General features: G+C 39.2%; 1 protein-coding gene across 1 annotated transcript; it reads right to left on the reverse strand.

Moving 5' to 3' along the window:
- Positions 1–1,763: 1,763 nt before the first annotated feature.
- SMCO1 (single-pass membrane protein with coiled-coil domains 1) lies at positions 1,764–7,097 on the reverse strand. The gene is made up of 3 exons (XM_045502466.1): positions 6,926–7,097; positions 3,168–3,317; positions 1,764–2,727 (listed from the first exon to the last, which is right to left on the reverse strand). The coding sequence occupies exons 1-3, from the start codon at positions 6,973–6,975 to the stop codon at positions 2,283–2,285; spliced, it is 645 nt and encodes a 214-aa protein (XP_045358422.1). The 5' UTR covers positions 6,976–7,097; the 3' UTR covers positions 1,764–2,282.
- Positions 7,098–24,014: the final 16,917 nt, after the last annotated feature.

Consider the following 24,014-nt stretch of genomic DNA (forward strand, 5'->3'; position numbering starts at 1 on the left):
TCGAACCCACGGACCGCGAGATCGTGACCTGAGCTGAAGTCGGACGCTTAACTGACTGAGCCACTCAGGCGCCCCTTTTTGGTTATTTTTAGAGAGAGAGCGAGGAGGGGAGCAGGCAGAGAGAGAGAGATGGAGGGAAAATCTCAAGCATCCTCCATGATCGATCCCACAACTCCAGGATCATGACCTGAGCCAAAATCAAAAGTCAGATGCCCAACCAACTGGACTGAGCCACCCAGGCACCCCTGCATTTTGATTTCTATGTTCAGGTACTTATGTCAGGTACAATGGATATATTTTATGTGCTTCTTCAGATTTCCTTGTTCTTGTCTACTTTCTGGGCCCACAGTCACAGTCCCTTGCTCTGTCTGGAGCTGAGCAGTTACATTTCTAGAGTCTCTGGCTCTTCCTATCACTTCTGGACTCCAGTGAAACACTGCACTGAACAATGCAGGCACCGGCTTCCAAATGCCTTCTGGGAGGGCTTAGATGGTGCATCCTGGAAGTATGGGGCAGGGGAGGTCATTCCCCATGGAACAAACTTTGACCAACTGAAAACAATAGACTAAGTGAGCATGACAGTGAAATTCCCTTTCCATCTTTCTTCCAAGGCATGGTTTCTCCAAACAATGTGTCTGGAGAAGGACAAGACTGAGGGCATTTTTTTAAAGATTTTAAGTGATCTCTACACCCAACGTGGGGCTCAAACTTACAACCTTGAGATCAAGAGTCTCATGCTCTACCAACTAAGCCAGCCAGGCACCCCAACACTGAGTGCATTTATCTACCAAGGAAGCTTCTGTGTCTCATGGCCCATTTTCAAGGAGGGGTCAGCAAGGTAACATCATTTTGTATTATTTCGAATCCTCTGCCTAATTTGTATCTCCCAGGGTGCCTGGGTGGCTCAGTCTGTTAGGCGTCTGACTTCAGCTTAGGTCATAATCTCACAGTTCATGGGTTCGAGCCCCGTGTCAGGCTCTGTGCTGACAGCTCAGAGCCCGGAGCCTGCTTCAGATTCTGTGTCTTCTCTCTCTGCCCCTGCTCGCATGCTGTCCCTGTCTCTCAAAAATAAAATAAATATGGGGCACCTAGGTGGCTCGGTTGGTTAAGCATTCGACTTTGGCTCAGGTCATGATCTCACGATTTGTGAGTTCAAGCCCTACATCGGTCTGTGTGCTGACAGCTCAGAGCCTGGAATCTGCTTCAGACTCTGTCTTATTCTCTCTGTGCTCTTCCCCAACTTGTGCTCTATCTCTGTCTCTCAAAACTAAATAAGTGTAGGGGCGCCTGGGTGGCTCCATCAATTAAAAGCGTCCAACTTCGGCTCAGGTCATGATCTCGCGGTCCGTGAGTTCGAGCCCCGCGTCGGGCTCTGTGCTGACAGCTCAGAGCCTGGAGCCTGTTTCATATTCTGTATCTCCCTCTCTCTGACCTTCCCCTGTTCGTGCTCTGTCTCTCCCTGTTTCAAAAATAAATAAAACGTTAAAAAAATTTTTTTTAAATAAATAAGTGTAAAAAAAAATTAAACACTAGAAAAAAAAAGTTTGAATTTGTACCTTCCAAATAAAGCATAAGCACTCAACCTTTACCTGGAAGACAGACTCCACATTTTTAAATGTTTCTGTTAATTCACAGCACCTAGCACATGGCATTTGATGTTCAATAAATATTTTAATGTATAGTCAATGTATTAGAGTTCCCTTTCTAGTGTAAAATAACTGTGGTTCTGTACCAGAGAGAAAATGTACAACATATAATATATATTAGGTGTTTGTATTGGTTTGTCTTTTAATATACTGTGCATTCATATGGTTCAAAATTCAAAATGTACAAAACAGTACATTCTTTAACAGTGAAAAGAATTCCTCCTACCTTTGACCCCTAGCCTCTTTGTTTTTTCCCTGAGACAGCCAAAGTTACCACTTTCTATCTCTCCAGAAGAAGCTTATGAAGTTTATGGGTATATTAGTTTTTATATGTGTGTGTGTAGATATTCATTTTTGCCCTTTTTTCCCTCCACTTAACAATATATAGGAAATATTTTAAAACAACACATCTTGGTGATAGCTCTGTATCATTGTACAGTTACACAAAGAGCTTCTTCATTCTCTTACACAAAAAGTATCCATTGTATCAATTTATCATATTTTGTTTAAGGTTCCCCTCACTTTTGCTATAAAAATAGGTGTATAATAAATTGTACATACGTTTCCTACCCCACCCCATCCCCATTTTTGTGAGATAAATTACCAGAAGTAGAATCCCTTGGTCATAGAGTAAAGTTAGTTTCTGGCTAATGGCATCAACTCTTTTAGGGGGGACTTTTGGTTTTCAGGGGCCTTCACTGCTTTTCCCTTCTCAATGATCTGCACAGCCCTGAGCAAACCATCCTGCAGAGCCTGGTTCTTTACCATGTTAGTGATCAGGAAAGTGACATCCTTGATATACATCTGCCTCACTTTAGCAACATAGTATTCTGCCTTGTTACCGTATGCAATAAAGAAGGTACAAAGTGCTGTGATATCTCCTTCTTCCAGCCCACTTTCCTCCAGGACAGACTCCCAAACATCTCTAATACGCTGGTTCTTGACTTTTCGTCTTAGGACAGAGGCTAAGGTGGGAAGACCTCTCACCAGGTCTGGCAGCTTCTCAAGCACACGAGCGTGCAAGCAGATGAGTACTTCCATGACGTAGCTATATAAAATACTCAGTTCCATTGAAGTGAATCTACAAAAAATGTGGAGAGCTTTGTGAGCAGTGGAACTCTATGTACAAACATAAAATGAATTCTATTAGAATACAAACCCACTGGAAGAACCAGCTGCTGTATTTTAGAAAATACTTACTTTAGAAATAGGGCCTGCACTATACTGGATAGCTTAGTTCTCAGGCCACTCTTACTACACATTTCTCAATGGCAGGGGAGTTACGTCAGCCATCTCTGTATTAGTAAGACATTGGCAAGCAAGAGACTCTGTGATGAGATGTATATGGCAGTGCTGGCATATCAACAGGTGCTCAAATTAATCTCTTTTGAATCAATTAACCTAAGAAAATACGATTTCTTCACAAGCCATGTTAGAACCATACTAAATTCAAGTTTAGAATGTCCCCTGCAAGCTCTCACAAAGCCACGAAATTCCACTGATTTCTCATTGGATACTCACTTGAGTGCCAGCACTGCTGTCCACAGTTCATCGTGGGCTGCCTGGTTTGCCAAAGCCTTGCTATGATGTTCAAATTTCTGTGTCAGGCTATCCTTGGTGAAGTCCAGTTCTTTAAACTGTGCTTCTAAAACTTGGAGTTTGTGGTCTACTCTACAGGATAAAAGAATCAAGGGGCACTTTAGGTCGAGAGACAGTACTAAGGTTTTGCCTTAAGATAGGGCTCTATTACATTGTTTATAACCACTATTAATTTGGGTAGCTATCTAAATTTAAGCTTATGAACAGATGTTTCCATTTGCTATTCTCTCTAGCCATCATCCCAGTTCTTATATTCCTTATATTGCCAAACTTCTGAATTGTCTAATTACTTGGATTATCTAACATATCATGTTTTTGTATTGAACTTTATACTTTAAATAAAGTATTTTAGGGGTGTCTGGCTGCCTGAGTCAGTGGAGCATGTGACTCTCAGTTTCAGGGCTGTGAGTTCAAGCTGCACATTGGGTATGGAGCCTACTTAAAAAAAATAGTTTTTATTTTTAATTTATTTTTAATTTTTTTTAGGTTTATTTATTTTGAGAGAGAGCACATGTTCGCGAGAGAGTGGGGATGGGGCAGAGAAAAAGGAGAGGGAGAAAATCCTAAGCCGGCTCCATGTTGCCAGCTCAGAGCCCGACACAGGGCTTGAACTCTGAACCGTGAGATCATGACCTGAGCCAAAATCAGGAGTCAGACATTTAACCAACTGAGCCACCCAGGTGCCTGCCCCCAAAAGTATTTTAAACATAAGCATAACTTTGATTCTCACAACAACCATAAGAAGCGAAGCAGTCATTTTTATTATTTTACAGATAAATCGAGTCTCACAAAGACTGAGATCTAATGTCATAGCTACTTAGTGCTGGGACCACTATTTAAAAAGGTGCCTTTCTCTATTCTGACTACCCAAATTGTATCCTACCTCACTTATATCCCCTAGCCTTTCTGCCTGGAGATCGCCCTGCCTACTTCATTTTCATAGGGACTGCCTCTATTACCTGTCACTCCTCACCTCCTGCTTTATTTTTAGAGTTAGGATTTCATGAACAAAATTGTAAACTGTTGGAGAGGGGGAATCAGAGACTATTTCTTGGACATCTTTATGCCTGTCCCCCAATACCCAGCAAAGGCCTTACACAGAAGTAAGAAAATATGTCTCATATTATCGACATCAATAATGTGAATGAGACGCTGAGCCGTGTAACCCAACAAGGGCATTTGAGTAGCTCTGAACAACCTTAATCATCAGAGGGCACTGTACCACCAGAATTATGTCAAACTGAATCACACAGAACTGGAACCACACAACTCACTTGCCTGAAGGCACCCACATTTTCATGAAAGAAGTGATACACAAATTCAGGTACCACTTCTATGTCCTCAGTGACCTGAATACTTTGTGGTTGCCCAGGTTCCGTCCTTGACCATGTTCTCTTCTTGGCGCTCAGTTTATCTCAAGGCTAATTCAGCTTCAGGTACCACCTCCTAAGCTCTAGAGCTGTATCTTTTTTTTTTTTTCAACGTTTATTTATTTTTGAGACAGAGAGAGACAGAGCATAAACGGGGGCGGGGGGCAGAGAGAGAGGGAGACACAGACTCTGAAACAGGCTGCAGGCTCTGAGCAGTCAGCACAGAGCCCGACGCGGGGCTCGAACTCGTGGGCCGTGACATCATGACCTGAGCCGAAGTCGGACGCTTAACCGACCAAGCCACCCAGGTGCCCCTCTAGAGCTGTATCTTTATGTTTTGTGCATCTCCAAACCCAACCGTCCTAAACTGAACCTACTCACTGTCCCTCTCCCTCATCTTCGGAAATTACTATGGTTAGAATTTTCTCACTGCTTTGGATATTTTACTTACATATAGATAAGGCCCACTACGAAATGTGTTTCATAGGAGTGTAAGCCTGCGTGACCTAATATGCCAGCAATCTCTGTCTACATATGAAAACAATGTCATCTGGCGTACTGTCTGTAGTAACTTTGACACCTTTTTTTTTTTTTTTTTTTTCAACGTTTATTCACTTCTTGGGACAGAGACAGAGCATGAACGGGGGAGGGGCAGAGAGAGAGGGAGACACAGAATCGGAAACAGGCTCCAGGCTCCGAGCCATCAGCCCAGAGCCTGACGCGGGGCTCGAACTCACGGACCGCGAGATCGTGACCTGGCTGAAGTCGGACGCTTAACCGACTGCGCCACCGAGGCGCCCCAACTTTGACACCTTTGAGACTATATTGCTTATAGGTCCTCTCTAGCTTGAACTCTAGCTTGTCAGTCAGTATAAAAGTTCACAGTTGTTAATAGCTTTTTGGAAGCCTCTCACAAAAAGGCATTCCCACACCATTTGAAATAAGTGCTGAACAACATGTCTGCAAATCCAAGTCTGTTTTTTACTATAATTCCCCAGCTCAGTTAGTGACATCACCATCTATTCAAGTGCTTAAACTAGAAATTTCAGAATAATTCTTACCTTTTTTTTCTTCCTCTCCACTAATGCCTCTAAACTATACCCTCCTCTCCATCACCACTAAACCAGTTAATAACTGTCTTTCACTTTGACTTAGGATTACAGTAGCCTAACTGGATCCGTGCTTTCGATTTCTGCCACCTTGAATCCATCCTTCCAGAAATGTGATTCTAAAATACAATTCTGATCATGTGACTCAACTGATTATGTATGCTTTGTGCTGCCCTGACTTGTCCAAAGACACAGTTATAGCCAAATTGGCTATTCTCAGGAGGAAACATAAAGCCCTTAACCCTTTGCTCCCCTCTTCTGCCAATCCTCTCATACCCTAGTCGGTAATCACACGAGACATCTAGAAGCTGACGGAACACAGTATGTGATTCCAGGCTTCTGTGGCCTCCATGTTCCATTATGTGTTCCATGTACTGTTTCCTCAGCCTAGAATTCCTTCCCGTATTTTTTTTTCTCATAGCCTTTTACTCACACTTTAAGATCCAGTTTAAATGTCCCCCTATGAGGGGCGCCTGGGTGGCTCAGTTGGTTAAGCGGCTGACTTCAGCTCAGGTCATGATCTTGCGGTCTGTGAGTTCTAGCCCTGCATCGGGCTCTGTGCTGACAGCTCAAAGCCTGGATCCTGTTTTGGATTCTGTGTCTCCCTCTCTCTGACCCTCCCCTGTTCATGCTCTGTCTCTCCCTGTCTCAAAAATAAATAAACATTAAAAAAAAATTAAACAAAATAATAAATGTCCCTCTATGAAGGGTTCCTTTTTCTGGTGTCAAAGGCAAATAAATTGATCCTCTCTTCTGTCCTCATAGCCCTTTATGAACATCACCATTACAAGGTCAATCACATTAAATTCTAAGTATTTTTGAATAATTCTCTCTATAGGCTTTGAGATCCTTGAGGATAGAAACCACATTTTACTTATTTTGTATACCTAGAATATAGCACATACATTAATTGAATGGAATTCACCTGGGAGTGTATTTTTCTTTATTGTTTACACATATATATGGAAGTTAAATATATATTTAATATATATGTTAAATGTATGTGTTTAAATATATATGTTAAATATATATAGTAAATATATATATTTTAACCTGGAAGACTTAAACCACTTTAAACAGAGACAGAATTTTAATTAGCATGTCTATACTTCTTTGCCTATTTTTATTCCTTATTCTTCTCTTACCCATCTTCCCAGAAAAGCAGACCTATGCTTGTTCCCGCCCTGTAGCCCTTAGCAACCTTTTCATTGCCTCCTTCAAGGATATCAGGGTTGTGGTTTCATTGTTCATCTTCTTAAGGCAAAATGAAAGGAAACAAAACAAGGAAAATAAAAACCTAATGGAGGGTTTTCTGCTGTCTTCCACTCAGCAACAAGCAGCAGCTTGTGTGACTATTTGATCTGAATTCTGCCTCAAAGGTCACTCAGTACAAGAAGCTTTTAATAGCTTGTACATCCAAATATAGTTTCAGAGAACTGATCTTGTGAACACAGGTGTCCTAGAACCCACTATAATGTTTGTCTTTGTAAAGTGAGCTGTAGTACATCAACATAGCACAACCATCAGATGTAATTGTGGCTCTATGTATATTCTGATAAATGTATATATGGGTATACAAATATGTACTTATACTAGGATTAAATTTGATGGAAATATTACTCTCAAATTTTAACAGCTTAATTAGTTATAATCTAAATGAGGTTTAAAGAGAGCCCCAGACCTTTTATGATATACCAATGCTAAAAATCTAATCATCCTTGGAAACTAATAAATATTCATTGAGAGCTTCTAGTATTAGATTAAGTGTTGAAAATGGAAACAGACATCAAACAGGATTCCTGAATTCAACATGTTTACATTCTAATTGGGAATAAAGGACATATACTTAAAAAGAAAATGTATATAAAATGTGCACTTAATAGGTACAGACCATAAAAATCATAGATGAGAGACTAAGTCACCGAAGTCTTGGATAATTGAGAAATGGTCACAATGAAGGTAGGATTTGGGCTTAGCCTTAAAGGAAATGTAGGTGTCTGATTATCAGAGAAGAGAGAAAGGGTATTTTAAAACGAGAAATTACATGAGCAAAATCAGAGAGCCAAGGTACATGATGTGGTCAGGAAATAATGAGTGGATATGCCTTAAGCAAAAGTCATGTGAGGAAAAGAAAAACAACAATTAAAAAAAAAACCATAACATTTAAACTAATAAGATCCAGGTCATGGATTTACTTATTCGATGAATAATTTGTTCACTTATCTCAACAGAATTCAAATATTGTTCAAGTATTGGGCAGCCATGTGCTTCCGGGGAGGCTGGACCCCTCCCCAGTCATAAGGAATCTTAATCTTGATTAGATTAAGTCAATCATAGTAATTTCACTATTGTTGCCGTTATCATTAGTTCAGGAATAGGCAGGTGGCAGAATTCTGGCCTATGAAATGTGAGAGAAAGTCTACTATGGGACTTCTGAGAAAAGCTTATTTTTACTTGTTGTAAAACATATAACAAGCATACAGACTATAGTTAACAATATTGTATTGTATATATGAATGTTGCTAAGAAAGTAGATCTTAAAAGTTCTCATATCAAGAAGAAAGCTTGGGGTGCCTGGTTGGCTCAGTCGGAAGAGCATGTGACTCAATCTTGGGGTCGTGGGTTTGAGCCCCACGTTGGGTGTAGAGATTACTTAAGTAAACAAAACTTTTTAAAAACAAAGAAAGAAAGAAAGAAAGAAAGAAAGAAAGAAAGAAAGAAAGAAAGGAAAAGTTTGTAACTATGTGTGGTGATGGATGTTAACTAGACTTATTGTGGTGATTATTTCACAATATATATTTATATTGAATGATTAGGCTGTACACTTGAAACTAATGTTATATGTCAATTAAATCTTAATTTTTAAAATGTAACCATTTTTTAACCTTTTTTAAGTGTACATCTCTGTGGCATTAAGCACATTTATACTGCTGCCCAGTCATCACCACCATCCACCTCCAGAACATTTTCATCTTCCCCAACTGAAACCATGTACCCATTGAAACCCTGTACTGCACATTCTCCCCTCTCCTCCGCCCTGAAACCACCATCCTGCTTTTTGTCTCTATGAATTTAACTCCTCTAAGTCCTTACTTCCTATAAGTGGAATTGTACAATATTTGTCCTTTCGTGACTGGAAGGAAAGTTTTTCTAATGATAAAAAACACACACAGTAGAAATAGTTTCTCTTCATCCCTCATATTACTGAGTCGTCCTGTAATGCCTGATACTGCAGCGCTCACCCTTTTATGACATGAGGGGAGCCGGCCACAGAGAGCAAGCCAGGACAACAGAGCAGACAGATGAAAAGAATCTGTCACGATGGAAAATAGCATGAAAGATCCTCAAAAAACTAGAACCGGAACTATCCTGTGGTCCAGCAATCCCACTTCAGGGGATATGTTCAAAGAAAATAAAAAGAGGGTGTTGAGGGATCTGCACTCCCATGCTCACTGCATCATTGAATCACAATAGCCAAATGATGGAAACAACCTAATTGTCCAGAAAGAAGGAAATCTTGCTTTTTATGACAACATGGATGGACCTTGAGGGCGTTATGCTAAATGAAATCATCCCAACAAAGAAAAACAAATACTGCAGGGTATCACTTCCATGTGGAATCTAAATAAAAAGCCAAACTCAGAAACAAGAGAGTAGAAAAGTGGTTTGCCAGGGTGGTGAGTGGGGCAAATAGGGAGAGGTTAGTAAAGGGTAAGAAAACAAACAAAAAACTTGTTACTGAATTAACCTCCCCTAGGATAATTCCATTGCTAATGTGCTTACTGTAAGGAGTAACTTTGCTTTATCGGTTAAGCCTTTTATAGTTGGGCTTCTGTTCTTAAGGAGTGAACAGTTCAGTGAAGGATACTTTATCAGGTTCCTTTTTGTTGAGGCTTCCTCTGAAGCCCTTCATTTTTCTGGAACTAATACTAGTTTTCTTATAGTAGATCAGTGGCCAGAACCTTGACAAGGAAATAAAACAGAGAAGGAAGGAGAGAATAGTGGAGACTCTGATTTAACCTGGTATCTCTCTGTCTTCTCAGAATAAGCCATTATGGAACCCTGCCCCCCAGAAGAATGTTTAGAACAGGGCAAAGAGTAGAGTTCTGCTCTGGGATCAGAGCCTACCAATTCCACACGCCGGTACTGTTTCCTCTAATATGCTGCCTGCCTATCCAGACCCAGTATTTGTTTTCTTCTCCCCACTTTCATCGGCTGCCTCTTGTCTGTGTAGACCTGAACAGTACCCGCTGATCACTCTGTCCTTGATTGCCTCTCTGTATTGCCTTTTGTCTGTCCAAACTTTTATGATTTCCTCATCTCTTCTGCCAGGCTCATCTCTCAGACCCGCCTGGTCCCCTGTCATATTGCTTAACTAAGAGCAATTTTAGGTTCCCAGCCAAAAGAACGGAAAGTATAGCAGAAAGTATACCCCTACCTTTATACAGGCACGACTTCCCCCTGCTATAGACACCCTGCACCACAGTGGTTACATTAGTTACTTCTGATGAACCTACAGTGACTCATCATGATCACCTATAGTGTACAGGTTACATTAGGGGTTCACTCTTGGTGTCATCCATTCTATGGGTTTTGACAAATATATAATACCATGTATCCATCATTGCAGTACCATACAGAATAGTTTCACTGTCCTAAAAACCCTCTGTGTTCTGCCTACTTGCCTGTCCTTCCCTCCCACCCCCAAAACTCTGGTAGCCATTGATCGTTTTACTGCCTCCATAGTTTTGCCTTTTCCAGAATGTCATATAGCTGGAATCATACAGTATGTAGCCTTTTCACATTGGCTTCTCTCACATGTACTATGCATTTAAGTTTCCTCCATGTCTTTTCATGGCTTGATAGCTCAGTTTTTTAGTGCTGAATAATATTTAATGTCTGGATGTGCCATAGTTTCTTTATTCACTCACCTACTGGAGGATGAGTCTTTTCAAGTCATGGCAATCATTAATGAAACTGCTACGAACCTGTGTGCAGGTTTTTGTGTGGGCATAAGTTTTCAGTTTATGTGAGTAAATTCCCAGGAGCATGATTGCTGGGTTGCACAGTAAGAGTATGTTTAGTTTTGTAAGAAAGTGACAAATTGGGGGCACCTGGGTGGCTCAGTCGGTTAAGTGTCTAACTCTTGATTTTAGCTCAGGGCATGATCTCACAATTGATGGGTTCAAGCCCCATGTTGTGCTCTGCACTGACAGTGCGGAGTCTGCTTGAATTCTCTGTCTTCCTCTCTGTCCCTCCCCGGCTCCCGTTCTTTCTCTCTCAAAATAAATAAACTTAAAAAAAAAAAAAAGAAAGAAAGAAAGAAAGAAAGAAACTGTCAAACTGGGCGCACCTGGGGGGCTCAATCGGTTAAGCATCTGACTCTTGATTTCAACTCAGGTCATGATCTCTCAACAGTTCATGGGTTGGAGGCTCTGTGCTGACAGTGCAGAGCCTGCTTGGGATTCCCTCTCACCTCTCCCTGCCCCTCCTTGACTCATGCTCTATCACTAAACAAACAAACAAACAAACAAACAAACAAACAAACATAAAAATAAAAATAAAAAAGAAATTGCCAAACTCTCTTCCAAGGTGGCTGTACTACTTTGCATTTCCACCAGCAGTGAATGATAGTTTTTGTTGCTCTACATCCTTGTCAGCATTTGGTGTTGTCACTGTTTGTATTTTGGCCATTTGAATAGGTGTGTAGTTGTGTCTCATAATTTTAATTTGCATTTCCTTGATGACAAATGATGTTGAACATCATGGCTTACTTGCCATCTGTATATCTTCTTTGGTGAAGTGGCTGTCCAGGTGCTTTGCCCTTTTTAAAATCAGCTTGTTTTTTACTGTTGAGTTTTAAGGGTTCTTGGTATATTTATCACTTGTATCTTTATCAAATATTTTCTCTCACAAGCTTTTTTATAAGAAAGCTGCAGCCAGGATTCCTTCCTGCTTTTTGTCACAGGGTATAGATCTTTGGAAGAATGCTGTATTCAAAAGCTAAGCAGCAGTGCTGAGAGATAAACAGTACTTTGCTCTGCTAAAACAAAGCAGCTAAAGCTGCAGCAGGTTTCTGCTGTTTGTTGTAGAGCTGAATCAAGTACTAACAATTGAATACTTTGAGTCCTATGCTTTGAGTGCTAAACTCAAAGTGCTGAACTCCAAGCACAGATACTAATAGAGTAATGTTACTTGCAAAGGCTTCCAACTCAGGGGAAAAGATCTAGGAGTTTTTGCCATTAGTAAATTTACTAATGGTCACCTTGCCCCAAGAGTTTTGTAACAGTAGCACATGTGGATGGAAAGAGAATTTGTTAAAATGATACTTTGTCAGCAAGCTGCCAACCTGGTTTTTTCCACTTTGCACTTTGCTCTTAGTGCAATCTTCCGGAAGATGCATTCAGCCCAGATACTTACCTACACCAATACTTCAGACAAAGGAGTCCCTCAATTTGTGAATTTATACAGACTACAGAAGGATTCATCTACAATATCTGAGCTTTCTTTCTAGAAAGAGAATTCCATACATTTTTATCAGTGCCATCACCAGACTCAAACCGCACCCGGCCCAGTCACCATATAAAAACAAGATCCAGACAGCAGTGCTGATTCTAGGCACTCACTCTATTTGCTTGCAACCTGCTTGTGTTTGCTTCCTTCTCCCCCGTTTCTAGATTCCAGTTTCTAAAACCTGGTTTAGTCTCCTGGAGACTAAACTATTCTTGGCTCTGATCAGATTGATACAAATTCTTGTTCCACAACTTCTTTGCTCTGTGAGCCTCTGAAGAGTACTTTAATATCTCTCAGTCCCTATTTCTAGATTTATAAAATGGGGATCATAGCAGTAGCAAAAAACCTTTGGAGGGGTTGAGCCTCAGTTACTCATAGAGGGAATTTACAGTTCATGTACTGCTCTGTGTCGAGTTCCTTTCCTTCTCTGTCTCATTCTTCTTCTGTACGACGTGCTTCCTGGAATCACCTCAGTTCTTATTTATGTGAATTTGTGCAATTCTCATCTTAGGTCTTGCTCTAAACCAAATTAAGACTACATCCCTAGTGACTGTGTGATGTTTTTTGTTCAAGCATTAATCTCAAAGAACCTTGGCAGACCCTATTAATATTAACTTCAAAATGTGTGTTAGTTTCAATTTTATTTTACAGATGTAGGCATATTTGTAGATAGTGGGGTTCTTATGGAAGCTTCCATTAAGGAACTGATTAAAAAAACATACAAATTATTTACCTGAATATTTTAAAATTAATAAGATATTTTATTTTATTTTATTTTATTTTTTTATTTTATTTTATTTTAGAGAGAGAAGATCCTGTACATGAGGAAGGCAGAGGGAGAGAGAGAATCTTAAGCAGGGGCTTAATCCCACAACTCTGGTATCATGACCTGAGCTGAAATCAAGAGTCCGACACTCAACCATCTGAGCCACCCAGGCACCCTAACAAGACATTTTAAAAATTGAAGTATAACATATACACAGAAAACTGTTATGTCATAAACTTGATGACTATGATGTGATATAATAAGAAATTTATATTTGGTCTTTGTCCCAGCTCTGGGCACAGAGATAATCAAACTCTTGTAACTTCCTAAGTGATAAGAACCATAGGAACATCTTCTGTTATATATATTTTTGGTCCCCAGCTCCTAAAACAGGTGAAAGGAGCATCTTTCACTATAATATTTGGTTTTTACCCCTAGTTACTGAAATAGCTCTAGAATGGTAAAAGTGAAGGAGTGCCTTTTGTTGTTTATAACAAGCCCCTTTCAACCACACCTCAGTTTATGGTAATGAGGCAATTTTTAGAAAGCTTCTAAGGATGAGGCCTGGTAGCTAGTGAACTGACCATGTGATTGGAGAGTTGGAATTTTCAGCCCCACCCCTCAACCTCTGGAGAGGGAAGAGGGCTAGAGTTTAATTTTTTTTTTTTTTTTTTAGTTTATTTATTTTTTGAGAGAGAGAGTGAGCAGGGGAGGGTCAGAGAGAGAGGGAGAGAGAGAATCCCAAGCAGGTTCTGCACTGTCAGCACAAAGCCCAATATGGGGCTCAAACTCACAAACTGTGAGATTATGACCTGAGCCGAAATCAAGAGTCAGAGGCTTAACTGACTGAGCCACCCAGGCGCCCCTGAAGTTTAAGTTAATCACTAATAGCCAACAATTTAATCAATCATGCCTACTCTAATGAAACCTCCATAAAAATCCTAACCAAAAGCATTTGGAGAGCTTCTGGGTTGGTGGACAAGATCACAGCCATATGTCAAGAGAGTGGTGTAGCCCAAACTCCACAGAGACAGAAGCTCCCATACTCGGGACCCTTCTGGACCTCACCTTAGGTATCTCTCACCTGGCTATTCATTTATATTCTTTAATATATATATTTTGTAATTAATCAGTAATAATGAGTAAACTGTTTCCCTGGATTCTGTGAGCCATGCTAATAAATTATCAAATTTGAGGAGGCGGTAATGGGAACCCCTGATTTATCATCAGTCAGAAGTACACACGACAACTTGGGACTTATGACTGGCTTCTGAAGTGGGGGCAGTCTTGTCGGACTGAGCTCTTAACCTCTGGGATCTGTGCTAACTCTGGGGAGTTAGTTTTAGAATTATATTAAATTGTAGGACACATCAGTATCGCCAAGGACTGGAGAATTGCTTGGTGTGGAAAACCCCACACATTTGGTGCCAGAGTATTGAGCTTGGGTGTTTTTCCTTTGAATGATTTATTACAAAGTGAACACTCTCATGTAACTTTAACCAAAGTTGAGAAATAAAATATTACCTACATGCCAGAATAGGCACGGACCTCACGGCCCCTCCCTACTATTGCTCTCCTTTTCTTCCCAAAAGATAACTATCATGTCTCATTATACATTAGTTTTGCCTATTTTTGACCTTTTTGTAAATGGAATCATATGGTACATATTTTAATAGCTTTATGGATATATAATTCATATATCATACAACTGACCCATTTTAAGTGTGAATTCAAGAGTTTTTAGCATACTCACAGAATTGTGCAATCATCACCACCATCAATTTTGAACATTTACATCACCACAAAAAGAAACCCTGTACTCATCAGCAGTCACTCTCCCTTCTTCCTAATCCCCCCATCCCTGCCCCAGCACCAACAACCATTCATCTACATTTTGTCTCTGTAGATTTGTTTATTCTAGACATTTCATGTAAGTGGAATCATACAATGTAGTCTTTTGTGACTGCTTCTTTTACTTAGCATAATGTTTCCAAGGTTCAGCCATACTATAGCATATATCTACTTTGTTCCTTTTTATTGCTGAATAATATCCCATTATGTGGTGATGGACTAAATTGTATCCCTCAAAATTCATATGTTAAGACCTTTACCCCCAATGTGACTATATTTGGAAATAGGGACTTCTAAGAGCTAATTAAGGTTATATGAGGTCATAAGGGTAGCGGCCTAATCCAATAAGGCTAGTGTCCTTATAAGAAAAAGAGACACCAGGGATGTGCATGCACAAGAGAAAAAGCCATATGAGGACACAATGAGGAGGCAGCCACCTGCAAGCCAAGGACTGAGGTCTTGGGAGAAACAAACCTACAAACACTTTGATACTAGGCTTCCAGCCTCCAGAAATGTGACACATAAATTTGTGTTTTTTAAGCTATCCAGTCTCTGGTATTCTGTTATGGCAGCCCTAGGAGGTTAATACAAGAACAAATGGAAATTCTTGAGCTGAAATGTGCCACATCTGAAATTAAAAAGGCACTGGATAAATTAGGAGCTAGAGATGAAAAAGAAAGGATCCATGAAGCTGAAGACAGGTCAATAACAACTCTTTAAACTGAAGCACAGAGAAGTAAGGCCGAAAAATAATTAACAGAGTCTCAGTGATCTGTGAGACAATATCAAGAATTCTCACATTTCTATATTAGAGTTCTAGCAAGAGAGGGAGGGAGGTAGAAAAAAGATTTGATGAAAGAAATATTTCCAAATTTGATGACATAGGTAATTTCAAGAAGTTCAAAGAAGCCCAAGCATCATATACATAAGGAAAAGCATACCAAAGGTGACTATAGTCGATGACACTGTTGTGCAATTGAAATTTGCTAAGAGAGTAGAAATTAAATGTTTTCATTGGGAAAAAAAGTTAAATACGTAAGGTCATGGACGTGATAATGAACTACATGGAGAGAATCCTTTGACAATGTGTGCGTATATCAAACCATCATATTGTGCACTTTAAATATCTTACGATTTTATTTGTCAATAACACTGAAAAAAAAAAAAAAGAAAACCATACCAAAGCACATCAAAATCAAATAGTTGAAAGATAGTGATTGAGAGAACATTGTAAAAGCACCAAAGAGGGGCACCTGGGTGGCTCAGTCAGTTAAGTGTCCAACTTCGGCTCAGGTCATGATCTCACAGCTCGTGAATTTGAGCCCCGTATCAGGCTCTGTGCTGACAGCTCGGAGCCTGGAGCCTGCTTCAAATTCTGTCTTCATCTCTCTCTGCCCCTCCCCTGCTCACGCACTGTCTCTCTCTCTCTCTCTCTCTCTCTCTCAAATATAAATAAACATTAAAAAAAAAAAAAAAGCACCAAAGAAAAAAGATGCATTACATACAGAGAAACAAAAATAAACATTTCTGCTGATTTCACATAAGGGACAATACAAGCCAGGGGAAATTGGATTGACATTTGAAAACAATAAAACAAAACAAAAGCAAAGGGAAAAAGCCTACCAACCTACAATTCTCTATCCAGCAAAAATAACCTTAAAAACTGAAGGTGAAATAAAAAGACATTCACAAACAAAACAGATGAGATTGGACTAGGGTGGGACTTTAATCCAGTAAGACTAGTATTGTCTTAGTCCTGTCAGACTGCTATTAAAAAAAATACCATAGACAGGCTAGCTTACAAACATAGAAATTTATTTCTCACAGTTCTGGAGGTTGTAGAGTCCAAGATCAAGGCACCAGCATGGTTGCCTTCTGGTGAGGGCCCTCTTCCTGTTTATAGCTGGTGCCTTCTTGTGTCTTCATATGGTGGAAGAGGCTAGGGATTTCTCTGGAGTCTCTTTTATAAGGTATTAATCCCATTTATAAGGCTTCCACCCTCATGACCAAAGCACATTCCCAAGACCCCACCTCTTAATACCTTTGGGGTTAGGTTTCAACGTGTAAATTTTAGGGGGACACATTCAGACCATAGTAAGCATCTTTATTAGAAGAGAAGAGATAAACACACAGACAACACATAAGGGCAGACTCTTATGTGATAACAAAGGCAGATTGTAATCCTATAGCTATAAGCCATGGAATGCCAAGGATTGCTAAACTAGCAAAATGCAAGGAAGTATTCTCCCCTACAGGCTTCAGATCCTGATGACACCTTGTTTGTAGACTTCTAGCCTCCAGAAAATTCTTAAGACATACTCAGTTTATGGTACTTCATTATGGCAGTCCTAAGAAATTAATATGCCATGTGTCCCTTGAACAATTAAAATGTATATCTACAAATATACATGAATGTTTACAGCAGCTTTATTCATAATAGCTTGAACTAGAAACAAGTCTAAGTTTCCACCAATCGGTGGATAGCTTGACAAAATGTGGTCTATTCATACAATGGAATATTACTCACCATTAAAATTGAATATCCCATTGGGAATGCAAGCTGGTGCAGCCAGTCTGGAAAACAGTATAGAGGTTCCTCAAAAAACTAAAAATAGAACTACCCTACCACTCAGCAATTGCACTACTAGGCATTTATCCACTGGATAGAGGTGTGCTGTTTCAAAGGGACACATACACCCCCATGTTTATAGCAGCACTATCAACAATAGCCAAAGTATGGAAAGAGCCCAAATGTCCATCGGTGGATGAATGGATAAAGAAGATGTGGTATATATATACAATGGAGTATTACTTGGCAATCAAAAAGAATGAAATCTTGCCATTTGCAACTATGTGGATGGAACTGGAGGGTATTATGCTAAGTGAAATTAGCCAGTCAGAGAAAGACAAAAATCCTATGACTTCACTCATATGAAGACTTTAAGAGACAAAACAGATGAACATAAAGGAAGGGAAACAAAAATAATATAAAAACAGGGAGGGGGACAAAACATAAGAGACTCATAAATGTGGAGAACAAACAGAGGGTTACTGGAGGGGTTGTGGGAGGGAGGATGGGCTAAATGGGTAAGAGGCACTAAGGAATCTACTCCTGAAATCATTGTTGCACTATATGCTAACTAATTTAGATGTAAATTAAAAAAAAATAAAAAATAAAATTAAAAAAAATTGAATATCCCATGGATAAATATAACAAAATATGAAAATCTCAAGATCATTATACCAAGGGCAAAAACGGGGCTATACTGTATGATTCTATTTTCCTGAAGTTTAAGAATAGACAAAACTAATCTATCATGAGAGATAGTGGTTCTATGATAGTAATGCAGATAAATGGTTGTAAACATTTGTCAAAACTCAGAGCTATATACTTAAATTTTTACTTATGTAAATTATACTCAACATGGTTGATCAAAAATATATACCATAAAAACTTGTAATGAATATTCATAGCAGCATTATTCACAATAACCAAAAAGTGGAAACAACCCAGATGTTGTCCATCAGTTGATGAATAGGTAAAATGTGGTTTAGCCATATGTGCTAGTCTTCTGTGGCTACCATGACAGAATACACATAGGCTGAATGGCATTTCATCTTCTCATAGTTTTGGTGGCTGGAGGTCCAAAATTAAGGTTTTGCAGGTTTGATTTTTCCTGAAATCCTCCATGGCTTGCAGACATCTATCTGCCTTCCTGCTGTGTCCTCACCTAGCCTTTTCTCTTGTATATTCACCTCTCTGGTGTCTCTTCTTCTTATAAGGACAGTAGTCATATTGGATTAGGGTTCCACCTTTATGACTTCATTTAACCTTAATTACCTCTTTAAAATCCCTACTTTGAGGGATGGCTGGGTAGCTCAGTTGGTTAAGCGTCCAACTATTGATTTCAGCTCAGGTTATGATCTCACGGTTTGTGGGATAGAGCCCCATGCTGTCAGCCTCAGCACAAGGCTGCTTAGGATTCTCTTTCTCCCTCTCTCTGCCCCTCCCCTGCTCATGCTCTCTCTCTCTCAAAATAAATAAATAAAACTTAATAAATAAAATCCCTATTTCCAAATACTGTCACATTTGGAATTAAGGGTTCACCACGTGAATTTGTGAATGTTGAGGGGAACAATTCAGTTCATAACAGTTTTTTTTTAAATAGTTTTCATTTCTGTCCTTATTTGTTCATCTTTTCCTTAAATCCTTGACAACATTTATTTATTTAAAAATTTTTTTAATGTTTATTTTTGAGAAAGAGACAGAGAGACAGAGCATGAGTGGGGGCAGGACAGAGAGAGAGGGAGACACAGAATCCAAAGCAGGCTCCAGGCTCTGAGCTGTCAGCACAGAGACTGACATAAGGCTGGAATGCACGAACCACAAGATCATGACTTGAGCTGAAATCTGTCCACAAGATCATGACCTGAGCCGATGTCAGACACTTAACTGACTGAGCTACCAGGCGCCCCTCCTTGACAACATTTATAATAGCTCTTTTAAAAAAAGATTTTAGGGGCCCCTGGCTGGCTCAGTCAGTAGAACATGTGACTCTTGATCTTGGGGTCATGGGTTTGAGCCCCACATTGAGGGTAGAGATTACTTAAAAAAAAAAAAAAGATAAAAATATTTAAATAAATAAATATAAAAACAGACACTAAATGTCATTTAATTCTATCATATATTTCATATAAACTTCTGTTTCTCCTGACTAATTTTTCTCCTAAATATAGGTCATTTTCTTGATTCTTCAATATCTAGAGGATTTTTTAAAAATGTCACCCATTTGAAGTGACAATTCAATAGATTTTAGTATATTCACAAAGTTGTGCAACCATCACCAAATCTAATTTTAGAACATTTTCATTCACCCAGAAGGAAATCCCATGCCATTAGCAGTCACTCTCCAATCCTTTCATCCCCCAGCCCTAGGCAACCACAAATCTACTTCCTATCTCTATAAATTTGCCTATTCTTGCCATTATCTAGTGATTTTGATTGGATTCTGGTCATTATGTCTGTTACATTGTTGAATTTATGGATTTTGTTGTGTTTCTTTTAAAATGCTGAGTTTTAGGGGCGCTTGAGTGGCTCAGTTGGTTAAGCGTCCAACTTCAGTTCAGATTATGAAACATGGTTCATGAGTTCAAGCCCCAAGTCAGGCTCTGTGCTGACAGCTCAGAGCCTGGAGCCTGCCTCGGATTCTGTGTCTCCCTCTCTCTGTCCCACCCCCACTCATACTCTGTGTGAGTCTTTCTCTAAAATAAATAAACATTAAAAAAATTTTTTTTAATATTGAATTTTATTTTGGTAGGCTATTTAGTATAAATCAGAGTGGTCCTTTCAAGGCTTGTTTTTAAGCTTTCTGGGTTTTGTTGTTTGTTTCTTCTTTTTCTTTCTTTTATTTAGTTGTTTATTTATTTATTTAGACAGAGGGCCCGAGTAGGGGAGGGGCAGAGAGAGAGGGAGAGAGAATTCCAAGCAGGCTCCACACTGTCAGCACATAGCGCTGATGTGGGCCTCAAATTCACGAAATGTGAGAGCATGACCTGAGCTGAAACCAAAAGCCGGTCACTTAACTGAGCCACCCAGGCACCCCTATTTGTAAGCTTTGTGATGATAGCTCTAGAGTAGCCTTTTCTATAGGTCTAACTTAGTCCCACTGAATGCATCAGGTCATCAAAGTCTCTCAACACCAGTCTCCCAACAAGATCTCTTAATACCAAGGTCTCTCTGATGGCTGTTCAGCTTGCAGTTCTCCAGTAGGTTTTCTCTGCGCAGCCTCATAGGGTCCCATTCTACTCTTGTACAGCTTTGTATTTGACCAAAGACAGGGAAACTCCCGTGCAGATTTCTGAATCTCATTCTCTGTATAGTTCCCATCTCTCTGGTATTCTGCTTTATAATTTTTTTTTAAACGTTTATTTATTTTTGAGACAGAGAGAGAGCATGAAAGGGGGAGGGTCAGAGAGAGGGAGACACAGAATCTGAAACAGGCTCCAGGCTCTGAGCTGTCAGCACAGAGCCCGACACGGGGCTCGAACTCAGGGACCGCGAGATCATGACCTGAGCTGAAGTTGGCCGCTTAACCGACTGAGCCACCCAGGCGCCCCTGCTATTCTGCTTTATAACTTTTAGCTGTCTCAGTCTCTACAGGCTCTTTTTTCTCCTCAGATCATCAAGTCTGCCATGCCTTGTTTGGGATCCTCCTTCCTATGCTGATATTTGGTAAACAACATCAGGAATAAAGCTAAGGAAACCGTAGGACTCACTTCATTTTGTTCCCCCTTCTCTCAGTAATGACTGTCCTGTGCTGCCTTGGTCCTATGACTGAGAATAACTATTTCACATTTATGGTACAGTTATCCAGTTGTGTATGACAGGAGGGTTAGTCTGGTACCAGTTACTTTGTCATGGCTAGATGTGTGTGTTATTTTTTGACTGGCTCCCTTTTTGCTCAATATTATGTTTGCGGATTCATGCTTATTGTTGAGTGAAATATTTAGCTCACTTCTTATTTCTATATGGTATTATATAACTGAATATATCACAATTTACTTATATATTCTATTGTTGGACATTTGAGTAGTTTCCATTTTGGAGCTATTGTAAATAATGCTGTTATAAACACTCTTATACATGTCTTTTGGTATATGAACTCCTGTTGGGCATATGTCTAGAAATGGAATTGCTGGATAGATTATGCATATAGTCAGGTTTATACATTTGCCAATTAATTTTGTGAAATAGTTGTACCAACTTTCATGCTCATGTACAGTTGTATGTGAGTCCCAGTTACTCCATGCTTCATTAACACTAGGTACTGTCAACTTTTTATTATTATTACATTTATTTATTTTTGAGAGACAGAGAGAGACAGAGCATGAGCAGGGGAGGGGCAGAGAGAGAAGGAGACACAGAATCTGAAGCAGGCTTCAGGCTCCGAGCTGTCAGCACAGAGCCCGATGTGGGGCTCGAACTCACAAACTGTGAGATCGTGACCTGAGCCGAAGTCAGACGCTCAACCAACTGAGCCACTCAGGTGCCCCTGTATATTTATCTTTTTATTCAACAACCTTACTAAATCCATTTTTAATTTTAGCAATCCATCTCTAGATTCTTTTGATTTTCTTCATACAGAATCATGTCTATAAATAACTGTTTTACTTCTTACTTTCTAATCTTATGGCTTTAATTTCTTTTTCTTATCATATTGTACTTTCTAGGACCTCCAGTAGAATGCCAAATAGAAATAATGGTGAACATATCCTTCATCTCTTGTGCCCAATATCAGGGAGAAATGTGTCAATATTTGCCATGTTTCCAAATAATCCATGTATCAAAGAATAAATCACAATGAAAATTTAAAATGTTACATTGAAAAAAATGTTACATTGGAAGTTAATGAGTATGGCATATGAAACTAGAAGGATATAGCTAAAGCCATACTTAGAAGAAATTTTATAGCCTTAAATGCATATACACCAAAAAGGAGGAGGGCTAAAAAATCAATGAACTAAGCATCCATCTCAAAGTGTTAGAAAAAGAGCAAATTAAACCTAAAGATAGCAGAATGGAGGAAATACAATTAGGGCAGGAATTAAACAGAAAACAAATAAACAGAAAACAAAGGATTATCAAAGACAAATATTGGTTCTTTGAAAAGGCTATAAATATTAAAAAACTCCTGACAAGAACAGTAAAAGAGGATATTATAAACAAATTCATGACAATAAGCTTGAAAATACACGTGAAATCCAGTTTGCTACATGCATCAATAGTTTGTTCCTTTTTATTCTCAGTAGTATTCCACAGTATGGATATGCCGCAGTATGTAACCATTTATCTGTGTAAGGAATCTGGGCTAATTCGAGTTTGGGGCTATCATGAATAAAGTTGCTATAAATGTTCGTACACAGGTTTTTACGTCAACGTATGTTTCAATGCCCAGGAGAACAACTGCTGGCTCATATGGTTCTGGCATATTTTGTTTATAGGAAAATGCAAACTGTTTTCCAGAGTATCTGTACCATTTTACATTCCCACCATCAACAGATGAGAGATTAGTTTCTTCACATCCTTACCAGCATTTGGTGTTGTCACCAAATTTTTTATTTTAGCCATTCTTACAGGCATGCAAATCAATTAAAAATATTTCATTCAGATTATTTAGTATATTTTTTTTAAATTTTTTTTTTAATTTTTTTTTTCAATGTTTATTTATTTTTGGGACGGAGAGAGACAGAGCATGAACGGGGGAGGGACAGAGAGAGAGGGAGACACAGAATCGGAAACGGGCTCCAGGCTCTGAGCCATCAGCCCAGAGCCTGACGCGGGGCTTGAACTCACGGACCGCGAGATCGTGACCTGGCTGAAGTCGGACGCCCAACTGACTGAGCCACCCAGGCGCCCCTATTTAGTATATTTTTAATGATATTGTTTTTAAGTAATCTCTTCACCAAACATGGGGTCAGACTCACAACCCTGAGATCAAGAGTCACATGGTCCACTGACTGAGCCAGCCTGGTGTCCCCAAATTATTTAGTAATTTTGGAGGGTGAGTTGATCTGCAACATATTTAACCTTTATAATCAGTGCTGAATTTGGTTTTGTGGGATAGGACCCAGACATGTGGATATTTTAAAAATCTGCATTGGTGAATCTGATTTGCAGTTAAGATTATGAAGACACCTTCATCTCAGAGGACACAAGCTTTGAAGAAAAAGTCATCCTTTGAAGAAACAGCCATATCTAATGATGGGAATATCGTAGACAATGAAAATATGTGGTAGGATAGTAGAGCTGAATGACATTTCAGAAATAATAACCAAGGATTCTATAACCATGGAAAATAATGTTTTTTGGAAAATAATTTTTTAAACTTTTGAAAGTTCAAAATATAATTTTAAAGGGGTCTAAGTAGACCAAAAAATAATTTTAAATTTTAAATTGATATCTAAATTTAAAAAATGGTTACTTAGAGCCATGGAGAATTTCTTATTACCAAGAAAGTTCAGGTAGAGATGAATCAAGTTATTTGACTAATTTGAGGCTATCAAAATCTCTGACAACCAGGAAAATTGTGGATTATGTCTCTAGAGGGCGCTGAACCTCTACAGAGCAATGCAGGAAAGGAAAATCTTGAAAATTCTAAGA

This window comes from Leopardus geoffroyi, chromosome C2, assembly GCF_018350155.1.
Source record: "Leopardus geoffroyi isolate Oge1 chromosome C2, O.geoffroyi_Oge1_pat1.0, whole genome shotgun sequence".
Classification (NCBI taxonomy): domain Eukaryota; kingdom Metazoa; phylum Chordata; class Mammalia; order Carnivora; family Felidae; genus Leopardus; species Leopardus geoffroyi.

Bases quoted from the DNA above. Each gene is read 5' to 3' on its own strand.
- SMCO1 (XM_045502466.1), bottom strand. From the start codon at position 6,975: ATGAACAATGAAACCACAACCCTGATATCCTTGAAGGAGGCAATGAAA. The intron at 3,318-6,925 runs GTTGCTAAGGGC...TTTATCCTGTAG, and splicing joins TTGAAGGAGGCAATGAAAAG to AGTAGACCACAAACTCCAAG. The intron at 2,728-3,167 runs GTGAGTATCCAA...CATTTTTTGTAG, and splicing joins ACAGCAGTGCTGGCACTCAA to ATTCACTTCAATGGAACTGA.